General features: G+C 43.7%; 1 protein-coding gene across 16 annotated transcripts in view; it reads right to left on the bottom strand.

Annotated features, from left to right (window-relative positions):
- Positions 1-12,449, bottom strand: part of PRRC2C (proline rich coiled-coil 2C) — an 85,965-nt gene that overhangs the window by 35,733 nt on the left and 37,783 nt on the right. For all 16 annotated transcript variants that reach the window (XM_075937009.1, XM_075937012.1, XM_075937015.1 and 13 more), the window contains exons 14-20: positions 11,599-11,842; positions 9,149-9,362; positions 6,297-8,612; positions 4,592-4,797; positions 3,625-3,779; positions 2,785-3,136; positions 2,181-2,266 (exon numbers count right to left, since the gene is read on the bottom strand). In XM_075937009.1, coding sequence (XP_075793124.1) covers positions 2,181-2,266; positions 2,785-3,136; positions 3,625-3,779; positions 4,592-4,797; positions 6,297-8,612; positions 9,149-9,362; positions 11,599-11,842 — 3,573 coding nt within the window. The remainder of the gene's footprint in view (positions 1-2,180; positions 2,267-2,784; positions 3,137-3,624; positions 3,780-4,591; positions 4,798-6,296; positions 8,613-9,148; positions 9,363-11,598; positions 11,843-12,449) is intronic.

Here is a 12,449-nt window from a genome sequence, read left to right as displayed (position 1 = left end):
CTAGGGAAGGTACCAAGAACATGCATTTAAACTTCCAACAAATTCTCAACCAGAAGGTTGTCTCGGAATAGCTTTTTATGTTGGCTTTAATGTAGTTATATAACGAAACATACAAGAGTCAGGGAATGGAAGTTGGGCAAATTGTAATCACAGAGAAACTATGCAATTTGACAAGTGAAGGGACAGATTTGCATTTGAAAGCATCTTGTGTATTTTTCTTCTTTTGTCTGAGCTTCTCAGTCAAGAGAAAAAAATTGGAAAACAGTTGAAAACCCATTACAACTGGATGGAGAATACAGGGCAGGTATCTAACTACTTTCAATTGTTTTGAAGTTGACTAAGTTAATAATTAAAAAGAAGTCAGAAAAAAGATTGAGAGAAGATTTCTCTAATCTGCTGATGATGGTAAGGTCAGTCTATTTACAAATTTACTGTTTTATATTGGGATAGATATCTTGTACAAGCATCTAGAAGTGTATAGGAAAGGTAGATTTGTAATTCTGAGGAAGCATCTCTATTGTCCCGCTTTTGGGACTATGAAAATATGGCTTACAGGTAAAAGACACCTTACAAGTATGATGATTTCAAGGGGATGCATATACCTTGTTGACTGTGAGCTATAGTCAAGTATGCATAGAGCAGCTAAACATATTTGCAAGTGTTTTAACAGAAATTAAGTTTATATTTAAGATTTTTTCTTTAAAAAAAATCAGCTATATTTATACAACTGCTGAATTATTACCAGTAAATCTGAGGCTGTGTAACAAATTCCAGTCAAGTTAATTACAATAGTTTCTTCTGAGTTGAATCTTGAAGCATTTGCTAAACCAGTACTCCATAATCAAGCTAACAAGTTAACAGCTGCAAGTTTATTCTAAACGATGCAGTTTAAATTTTTCTAATGAGGAACACTGTTCTAATAAGAACTTTTGCTGCAACTACTCAGTAAGAAATTAGATCATGTCAGTAGCTAGCACCATCCATATGATTTAGTAAGGACATCTAGCTGAAGAAAAATAATGCAATGAAAGAACTAGATAACTGTGACAAACCCCTTGTTCTTTGAAAAAGAACACTCATCTTAGACCTGATAACATTGCTTACAAGGTATATGTCCATAAAGGGTAACGTACAAGGCCTCTATTGAAAGCTTGCAATTTACCGATGTTTATAATCATGGCATGGTACGTGTACAGGTAATAGCTGAGTAATAATGTAACTATATTCACGTTTATGGCCTTATGGTCTTAAGGTTAAAAGAAGTAACCTTGGGATACTACTACTACTTGGTGATGGCCTACTCTTGCAGCAGGTTTGGGTTACCGCTGCTCCAAATTTAGCCAGTGATGTAATGCAAAGCTCCATAGTCTAATATTGCCCCATCACTGAACACTTAATAAAAAACCATCAAAGGCAACTGCAAACCATCAAACCACTTGGAGGCAAATAAGCAACATAATAAGAGATCATGGACTGCCCTGCCTATGAATAAAGCCTAGAGACTCTCTCAGTATAAGAGTGGAGAGAGGCGCTCTAGATCCATTCACTGAGGAGACATCTTGCAGAATGAGTATATTTTTCATGGAAGATTGACTCCTGGAAACCAGCCAGCTCTACAACAGATGGAATTTTGAGGGAGAAACCTAATTTATTAAATAGGAAAGTGTACATCCCAGTCCAAGTTTTCTGACTTTGTTTTGTATTTCAATCGTTTCTTTTCACCACCGTCTTTCTTCTATTCTTAATTTTCTGTTTCAGTATTAGTACTCTGTAGAGTGTTCTCCACAGTGGCTTAAGGTAAAATTAGTAACTAAGAAACAGTGCTCCTTTGGGAGCTGAGGATCTGGGATTTCTGTGGCTAACTGGCTTCAGAGTATGTCTCACATGGAAGCATTTCGAGGGACCTTGAGAGGCTAGGGTGCACTTGCCGTTAATATGCAAGGGAAGGAGAGGACTGGCAGAGTCTAGAGAAGAGAAGGCTGCTGGTGGAGGGAGCTAAAAACCCAGTTAGTAAACATAACGGCTCCCTCTCTTTGGACGCAGGGGCTACCCAGGTGATTCAGTCCTGGGTGCTGTGAGAACCATCACAATAATCTCATTTAATCTGTCCCACAACCCGTAAGATACGAACTGAACAACTTTCAAATGTTCTTGATTTTTTTTTAAAGTTTTCCTCTTACCTCTGGAGATGTAGCTGACCCAAATGATGTCAGAGGCTTATTCCATGCACTGACTGAAGGGGGCTGCGGTGGACTAATGGGTCCCACTAAAAAACCAGAGAATACAATAGAGTTAAAAAAAAAAAAACCCCCACACAGTTAACCCATTGTTATTTAGATTAAGTACACAACAGAATGGACAATGAAACTACAGTGACTGGACTTCATAGCACGTTTGAGTCCAGATCTCCATTTCGGCTTTTAACAGGAAATTCCTTAAAGTCAACTTCAATTGGCCTAATTAGCATATTTGAAAACACACACAAATTTGACAAAGAAACCCAGCTTGGAAACCAATGGTAGCTGGGAACGGTGAATGTGATGGAGGCAGCAAAGAGGCTACTCAATTAACAGGAAAGCTCCCATTTCCAGGGAATCTGGAAGACTACAGCTCAGCAGTCTTGCGGAACATTTCATAACTGCGTATTTGTGTGCAATATGAGAACTCTCTTTGCATTCCAGGATGTTTGAGATCTCCAGAAACATCTGTCCCCAGCTAAAACTCTCCAATCAGAATGTCTCTCTCCTATCCCTTCCAGGCAAAAAATCCAAAGATACCACTTACATTTCTTGGAGATGTCGTTAACAACAGCTGTGGATGCCACCTTATTTTCCCACAGTTCACTCCCGAGGGCAGGATGGGCCTGGGCATTTTGCAGAGCTTTGCCTGTTGCTGCATATTCTGTGCTGCTCGGTCCTCCTGTTGTCTGGCTCTGAGGCTGAACTGACACCTGTGGCTGGCTTGTCGGCTGGGATGCACTCTGAGGCTGTTGCACCTGCGCTTGGGCCTGCGCTTGGGCCTGCTGTGCTGCTGCTGCCGCTGCCGCCGCCTGCTGCTGCTGCTTTTTTGCAAATCTGGGAGGAAGCTTGGAATTCTGACCTCTGCCTTTTTCACCCAAACTCTTTTTGGTCCAAACCTGAGGATGAAATTACAAAAGGCTGAGCCATTTAAGGTAGCCTGCCTTTTTTCTGTCAAGTATGGAACACCGGAGAAGCAAAAAGCAGGACTTTAAGTGCTTCTTTGGTAACATTTATAATGTATGGAACCATTTGCATCATGACACCGTTAAGAACATCTCCCTAGTTCGTGGCCAAGAAATTTTCATTAAAATGGACACACAAAGGCAGTAGCACAAAGCATTTTACTAAGAGTCCACAAACAAAACTTTTTGGTTACAGCAGCCAACAATTTAACGATGCATTACTCAAATTAGAGTGGAAACGGCTATCGAAGGAGTCAGAGGGATGAAAGGAGAAACATACCCTATACAACTTCAGCTAAACAATCTCAATTAACCAGAATCCTGCAATTTGAATGGTGAAAAATGCCTGTGTGGAAACAGGTTTTGCACTGTTGACAATTCCTGTAACAGGTACAAAAATAAGACATTCCTGATTAACAAACCTGCACGGTTTGTTCTTCCTTCTTTCTGCGCTCCTCATCTTGCAAACGTTTTTGTTGTTTCTTTGACACCACTTCCGTAAAGCCATCATCATTCAAATTAGATGGAAAGTCTTCAATTACTGTCACTTCTGGGTGGTCATCAATGATCACAACACCTGCAGATAAAACAAGGTGTACATTTTTTTCCTTCCATTTCAACAATTCCAAACTTATTATGTAGTAGAGCAGTGTTTCCCAATTTTATTTGGCCATAGAACCCTTAAAAAAAAACCTACTGGGGAAAACTGGTTGAGCAAAACAAAGAACCAAAACAAACAAACAAAACCCCCACAACAGGGAAAACAGATCAAGCCAAAAGAAAGGGGGGGCATGGCCCACCCCTAAGATCCTGGCAGCTGGCGGCCCCTTGAAAGTGGCGGCCCCATGCAACTTCCCAGCTCACCTTCCCCTAAGACCGGCTTTTGGGGGAAGGAGGGTGATCGGGTTCTGCGAGAACCCTTACTTTCGCTTCATGGAAGCCCAGGGTTCCACAGAGCACTATTTGGGAAACGCTGCAGTAGAAGAAACATCAAATCAGGATTTTGGAATAAAAAGAAATTCCATTAGCGTTGCATAGCTTCAGGCAACTGCAGCTGAAGATCATCCTGATAGCATTCAAGTTCCCACGCTTTTGCTGGTAAATTTCAAGAAAAAGGATGTAGTGTAACAGGCTTCTTTTAGTGGCTCCACACACATACCGAAAGCCAGACTAAACTCCATAAAACAAAGAGCTAAAGAAAACCAGTATGAATAGTTTTAATAGGAAAAAATATACACATTCTGGACACTAACTGCAAAGCTATTAGCGCTATTTATTAACTAGTATCTTCTCCCCCACTCTTCTTTCCAGTTTCTAAACATATCTAATTCCAGAAGGAGGGCTACTAATGTATTAACAGGGGTTTTTTGGTTACCACTAAACACGTACTTGCATAGTTGTTGAGGTCAAATTGGGAAAGAGCATCCACCTTCTCCTTGGGTTTCTTCGGACCTAGTTTGGGCTCTTCCCTCTTTTTGCCACTGGCATCCTTGGAGGTCTTTGGCATTGCAGCACTACCAACTTCTTCTTGATGTAAGGAATTACTGATGGTGGGATCTACAGCTGTTATGCTTCCTGCTTGGTCTTCAAATGGCCTTCATTAGACAAGATTACACAGACAGAACTTATCCACCATCCCCAGACCATCCTTAGAAACATCTGCATGCAGATCACGTTGCTAGTGAAACACTAGATGGCTAAGATGCAACTACTAAGTTCATGTCTCCACTTGCTGTGTCAGAGATTGATCTTCTGGTGTTTGATTTAGCAGGTCTTGTGAGGACTCGCTAAATCAAACACTGAGGGTGCACCTGGTCAGTGCCAGTACCCGTACTCCTTGCAAGGAGCACAGGAAGCCAGCGGGCGCATTTGCTCTTGTTGACGTCCTGCTGTGGACATGGCGCCAAGCTCGACTTAAGGTACGTAAACACCTGCTTTGTTATTTATGTAGCCGGAGACGCGTACGTTAAGCTGAACTTCTGGACCTGGCATTAGATTTAGCAGGTCTTAAAAGCCAGTTCCCACCTGCCACCTTTGACACAGAGGCAGCACCACAAGGCAGCAGGCGTCTGTCCCCGGGGAGCCAACACATGATGGTAGCTGGCTTTTAAGCCAGCTTCCCACACATACTTGCTCCCACTGAGACACCTGAAGCCCCGTGTTGCTGTCTCTGTATTAAATCCCTAATATTTAATTGCGTTTGGAATAACTACACCATGGAATTATTGATAGATTAGTAACTAATACTGTAGCAAGATGAGGGCCAGTGGGAAAAAACCTACAGAATTCTGCCTTCTTGTCAAACACTCACAATTCTTTCAGTACTATACAAAAGATTTTTCCAAGTTTTATAACTAAAGGACCAACAGCTTAGACTATTCAGCCAAAGTTTTCAAGATAGGCCACTGTTGAAGTAGTCTTCAAGGTGGAGATCAGCAGCATGACACTCCCTAATAGGGTGCAGAAGATGCTGTCAAACCATCATGTGTTGCTGCAAGGCATGAGAAATCTATCCCTGAGGACAGGTTTCAATCTGATTCTGCATACAGAGATAAGTATAATCATTTCACTTCTAATGTTGAGCAACATGCTCAAGTGCAGTTGAGAAAAACTCTCCTGAACTGGAGTACGTGCTTCTTTTAGTTCATGGATTTCCCACTAGAATGTGACATGGGGGGCCTGATGGGCTAAATACAGTAAAAGGATTAAAGCAACAGACTGCAGAGTTGGGATTTAAATCACTTGTTTCCATTAAATGTTAAGTCTCATGGAGAGGAATAGAGTTTATACATCTGCCAACAGAGCTGGCTGTTTTAACACGGTATTGGAAAGCTCTTCTCTTCTCTTCCCCTCCACTCTCACAAGTTTGAAGTGAGGCAGATGAAAGTGTTCCTTCCATACAAAAGGCCCATGACAAAAGCCCCGCAAGGTGGTACTGACTGACTGTCACTGTCCTCCAGTGCCCCCTAGTTATGAACCGTATGGATCATAAAGGGCTATTTAAGCTACAACAGGGAATTAGCGAGTGCTAGAGCCTTCTGTATTTGTATCATGTCCATATAGCATGGGAGTTACTGGAAAAAGATATACCTACCCTCTTTTTCCACTTCTTAATGGAGGACCACTTCGCCTTTCACCTCTAGGCCCTGAGAAATTCCTTCCAGCCTTGGGTGGCCCATTGTTGCAACGGCGATTCTGGCGATCTACTCCAGGCCGCTGACTGGAGAAACTTCGCTTAGATATTTCTCTTTTTGGGGCTAACACATTTTCTCCTGCTTTGGCCACTACTTGCGTGGTCAGATCTGCCATTTTTTTCTCATCCCTCTCTCGCCTCTCATTGAAGTCACTACTTTCTGAGGCAGTTTCCCATTCCTCATTGGCCTGGTCTGAAGAATTTTGATTGGACAAGTCTGGTGTCTTACTCCCTGAAATTTCCAAAGCAGCGCTGGACGCTTCATTAGCTGCATTAACAACTGTAGCGTTTGCCGGTAAGCTAGTTGCTGCTTCGTTGATTTTTGATGCAGCCTCCCTTTCTTTTAGGCGTCTAAAGCGTGGTGGCTTGTCTTGCCTCGGTGGACGCGCAGGCCTTTGCCGTCGAGGCCTCTCTCTAGTAGGGTCAAACTTCCTCTCAAACTTTGGGGGTCTCTTATCCATGGGCACAGGACCATAGTGTTCATGCCTTCTTGGTGGCTCCTCCTCTTCTGGTTTAATGGTCTCCATCTGCCTTGGATTCCACTGGTTCTCTCTATAGCCTGGCCTCCTTAGCGTCGATGGTCGTGGTGGGCGCCCGCCTGGATCCCTACCACCACGTCTGTACATTCCTCCTCTGCCGCGTCTTGAAGGCTCTCCTTTAGGAAGGAACCCTGGTTTTGGTTTATTCTCCTCGTCCCCCCGGAGGTACGTTTTCTCTAGGGATCTGTTGTCTACTCGGACGTTGTTTTCAGGTTTGAAGGACAGCAGAGGCTTTGGCGGTTTCTTGCTATCAGCTCTCTCTTCTCTCTTGGGGTGTTTACCTTTGCTCAAACTGTCTTTGTCGGAAAGAAGAGTATCACTAGCGCTTTCGTGAACTTCGGAGTCAGAATCCGTTTCTGAACCTCGCTGTCTTCGCCGTTTAGGGACTATTTCAAAATCGGAACTCTCACTGCGAGTTTCACTTTCTTCTCTCTGCCTAAGAGGTCCTGAAGGCACGTGGTCTGCCCTAGGCTTAGTCTCTCTATAATGTGGATAGTCTCTATTATGGCCTCTACCACCTCGTCCTCGTCCTCCGTAAGAACCTCTGTAGCTGCGACCCCTAGAATAATACTCTCCGCGGCCTCTACCCCTATATCCCTGATCTGGGAACCAGTCTCTATCCCGAGCCTCTTTCCAATATGTTCTGGGTGGCAAACCAGCCTCTCGCCTCACTGGCCTGGTCTCTAGGCGAGGCTTCTCTACAACGTGCTCTTTGCCAGCAACTTTCTCGGGTTGTTTTTCTTCCTTAACGGAGTTCACAGGTTGCTGCACAGGTGGAGGCTGGACGGCAGGTGATGGCTGCTGAACAGCAGGCGGCTGACCTGGTGCAGGCTGCTGGGGCACAGGTTTAAGTGTCGACTCAGCTTGGCTGCTATCTGTACTTTCAGAAATTAGAGCCGTCTCTTGAACAATCTTTTTAGGTGGAGCAACACTGTCCGCAGGGGGCTTTTCTGGCTCTGACTGGGGAGGAGACGGTTGTACCTGCTCCTTCTTTTCTGTCTTTTCAGACTTCCCAGCTTTTTCATTAGGCGTTTTTTCTCCTTCCTTGTCCTTCCTCTGCTCACGTTCTTCCCTCTGCTCACGCTCTTCTTTCATATCTCGAAGAACAGGTTTTTTAATAGGGCCAGATCTTCTTATCGGTCTATCGCTACCTTCTTCTCTTCTACCATAGCCTGGCCTGGGACCCCACCTGGTTTCAGATTTAGGCTTGAAAGGCTTTTCAGATTTTGGTCCTTCTGATATTCTATTACTCATGAAACCTTCTTTTTTTGGTTTAATCTCTGACCTTTCTACTGGCTCCTTTGTCTCGGCATATCTACTACTTATTTTAGGGACATTTGGTATTGTCTCATTCTTCTGCTCTTCTGATTTTAGAGAATGACTTGAACCATGGGAAACGCTTCTCTTCAAAGCAGAATGACTCTCTCCTACAGGTACCAGCTCTTCCTGAGCGCTATGTATAATGTTCTCATCAGCCACTTCAAAGCTAACTGCTGGGGTAGGTGTGTCAGTTTGGAGGGGTTGCACCTCTTCCAAAGACCTGATTGGGAATTTTTGTACATCCACATCATCTGGTTCTCTAAAAAAGTCTGTCTTTTGATGAGAATCCAACTGGCTGTGTTCCACAGGGTAAGCAGCAGTAACAGCAATTGGTTCTTCTTCCAAATGTGCTTCAGGCCTAAGTGAAGAAGCAATTAAATGTGTGTTTAATGGAACAAAGTTTAATTTAAACATATTTACAACTGAATTCTCTAGCATCCCCATAACATGTTAAAGGACTTTTGACTCATGCAAGGTCCCCACTAATAACTAAACCCATCTCCATCTATGAAGGTTTAGCACAAGACCTTCACAGGGCCAGATAATTTCACTTCTGCCTACTATGGGGTTCTTAGGATACCATCAGACATAGGACATTAGATTAGAAGGCTCACGTGGTCCAACGTAGCAGCTCCTATGCAGCACCCCTGTAGTTCTATCACAGAACATTTGAGTTCAGTATGAACTTTTCCTTGTATGCATATCTGCCAGCCACGGGCCACAAAGCACAGCTGGTTAAGTTCAGTAACTCGTGTCCTGAATTCATCCATACCTACCCCTTAGGTAGCAACAACTGAGCATGAACAGTTGCAAATATGGACTGCAGGTCTAAACAAATACAAGTCTGGTTGACATGAGTGGCACATGGAAATACACAAATCAGGCAGGGCTCACCTCAAATCCTCAGGCTCTTCTAGCACTTTAGGAGGAGTACTAGCCTGTTGAGGTTCTGCATGGGGATATGGATCTGAACCCCACCTCATGCGGGGCTCGGACAGTGGTACAGTATGTTCTCTTGCTGATCGAGCAATATGTTCAAATGAATCTGACCCAGTTGCTGACCCTTCCAGCTGGTCCCTTCTCATTAATGGTTTGGGAGGCATAATTCCTGTGATTAAGAGAGTCGCATTAAATCGTTGACCTTAATGGCTCAAAATACATTGATTGAGTTAGAAAAGATTACACAACTAGCAAGCTAATTGAACCAGATTCAAGCCTACATAAAGTTTATATTTCACATGTTTACATAGATAGTTAGAGACTGACAATGTGACCAAACTGCTCCTGTGTATCCCTGTATTCTGTTAAAGATCAAAAGGTGATATTAACATTTAAATCAACTGTGAATGTAGTGTCTTAATTTCCCTTTGAAGAATATAGCAAACTACCTGTAAATGGCAGGACCCAGGCAATTGCCTTATATTAATCTATGTAGCTAACTAACCATGATGTTTAGGAAACAGGAGATTACTTCAAAGAGACACTATTATTCAACCACGAAACACCTGCCTTCAAGAGGCTGATAGTAGCCTGCCAGGGGCCTAGAAAAATTCTTGGGCTCTAATCCTTTTCATCTCAGATCTCCCTCAGCAGCATCAGGGGAAGTTTGAGTCACAAGACTGATTTCGACGAGGAGTCCTGTGGCACCTTATAGACTAACTGAAGTGTAGGAGCATAAGCTTTCGTGGGCAAAGACCCACTTCGTCACATGCATCTGACGAAGTGGGTCTTTGCCAACGAAAGCTTATGCTCCTACACTTCAGTTAGTCTATAAGACTGATTTCCAGTCCCATCTGGACCATCCTGATACTGGATATTTGGAAAGTGGTCTATAACTTGTTGAACTGACTCTGGCAAGAACTCTTTGCAACTTGAAAACGCATCATCTCTACTGGGACCCAAGACCTCTTGTTCATGTGTATCTGTATACTGATCTGTTAGCTCTTTTCTTTTTAAATAAATCTCAGTTATAATAAGAACTGGCTTTAAGCATGCATTTGGGCAAGAGCTAAAGAATAATACATTCACCTGATGGATAAAGTGTGCAATCCTTTGCGTTTGGTAGAACTTTTATATGAAGAAGATTTTCAGTAATCATCATCATCATCATATGAGACCTGGCTGGGTGGGAGCCAAGGTTGGATTGCTTTAAGGGAATTGTATTTTGGCTTCGGGGTAACAAGGTATTGCAGAAGCTATTCTGTTTCTGGCTTGGTGACTAAGCATTAGAACCACCACCAGTTCTAGAGATTGTTCAGTTAGGGCCAACTGCAAGGAATGGAGACCACAATCTCAGCACGTCCCCCCAACCCCTTCTCTAAGGACCTTGATCACAATTATATAGAAGACAAGTTTTGAAGAACTGAAACTCTGGCTCGGAGGAAATAAACCAGCGGCATGACGAGCAAAGAGCTCGTACACAGAGATCCCCTTCTGACACTTCCTTATCAAGTACAGGGCCTGCAGGGATTGCTCCCAACACAGAGCTGCTCTTGCGGCCATGACTGGCTCTCCCGCCCTACGCATCCTCCACAGCAGCATCGGCCAGACTTCCCACTTGAGCAAGCTGGGATTTAGTTTGGGTTACATTCGGTTTAGGTTTGGAAAGTGAGAGCGCTTGAATTTCAATTCAAGCTTTGGTTCTACAGTTGCCCAGGCGAGACTCCTAATGCCCTTGGGCAAAAGGATTTTTTAAACCCTGAATATTAAGGAAGAGGGAAAGAATATTCTTGTTACAGGACTACTCAGAAGACACAAGTCTACTTTTATGTTGCTTCCCCAAAGTCTCAGCCACCCTGTGGATGTCACCCCACCTCCCGCCTCAGACATTTGTTAGCTTTCAACGATGACATCAACAGGGATGTAAATGGTAATGCTGAAGATTAAAAGTGTGATCGGTGCACAGAGGACAGGCCGAAAACTATTGCTACACTGTTTCCTGAGGGCTAATATTTGATTATCAGCATGAGAGCCAGCACTGTATGCTACTCTGAAAAGTCTTAACCTGCATTGCTCATCATTCCACAAACTTGGGTCAAACACAAGAGGGGTGGCCCAATGGTGTGAAGCTGTTAACACAAACCTAGCTAGAGTCACCACATCCTGGTGATGCAGCACCAAAATGAGGTTTCATTTGATAAGCACGTACGGGAATGCAGTAAGACACAAGCAGAGTGCACCATTTTTCTACTGAGATTGCCTGATCTGATATTTACACAAAAAGATAGCACTTATGTGCTATTTGATCCTTCCAGTCAGCGGACAAACAGTGGGTTAGGGAATGCATCGTCTACTGTTTGAAAATGCTGTGAGGATGTTCACTGAGAATGCATGCTGGCTTTTACCTGGATGTATAGGAGGCATATCCATAGCAGGCCTTCCTGACATCATTCGTGGGTCCATGTAAGGCTGCATCATAAGCCAGCGTGGATCAAAGCCCATAGAAGCTAAATGCTGAGGATGCGGTTGCATTGGCTGGTAAAGGGGTCTATGCTGGGGAGGAGGGACAGGGCCACTGGAAGGTTGCGATGGGGCAGACGGTGGCAGTACCCCCTGCTGCTGCTGCCACTGCTGCTGTTTCATCTGCTCCTACAAAGTTAGACACACAACATTAAAAGAAGGCTTTTTCATAAGCTTAGGTGACTTGCATGCTACTCAAATAACCAGGGCTCGACAAATCCGCATATCGACTCGCCCATGGCGAGTAGATTTCAGCTGGTCACCCCGGTTACCAGTGGTGCACGCATGCGCGGCTGGTGAGTGGGTTTTCGCCGCGGTCGTCGAGCCCTGCAAATAACCCTTGACAACTAGGAGTAGAGCCACTTCTCTCCAGAAAAGCATCTATCAGACTGCAGAATTACTTACCTTATGGATCAGGCACAAGGATTCAGAAAATGCATGAGGATAAACTGGGAGTAAAAAGATTAAGGGGAAAAATAGGAAATAAATGGTCTACACACAGCAGACACAATTGTGTAAAGACACAATCTGCTAATTTTAAACAATGCTTTTATTTTTGGCTCAATTGGACACCCTGCCTTCATAGAAAAAGGCGGATAAACGGCCCCATCTAAGAGTTGTCTGCAATAAAGTCAGGGACACAAGACTGGAAGCATTTTAGTATCTTTATGAAACATCAGCCAGTAATGAGTTTCATCTCCAATGCGAGGATTAGGAATCCCAAGATCAGTCTCTG

The sequence above is a fragment of the Pelodiscus sinensis genome, chromosome 9, assembly GCF_049634645.1.
Source record: "Pelodiscus sinensis isolate JC-2024 chromosome 9, ASM4963464v1, whole genome shotgun sequence".
In the NCBI taxonomy this organism is placed as follows: domain Eukaryota; kingdom Metazoa; phylum Chordata; order Testudines; family Trionychidae; genus Pelodiscus; species Pelodiscus sinensis.
This window is presented reverse-complemented; position numbering and strand designations above follow the sequence as displayed.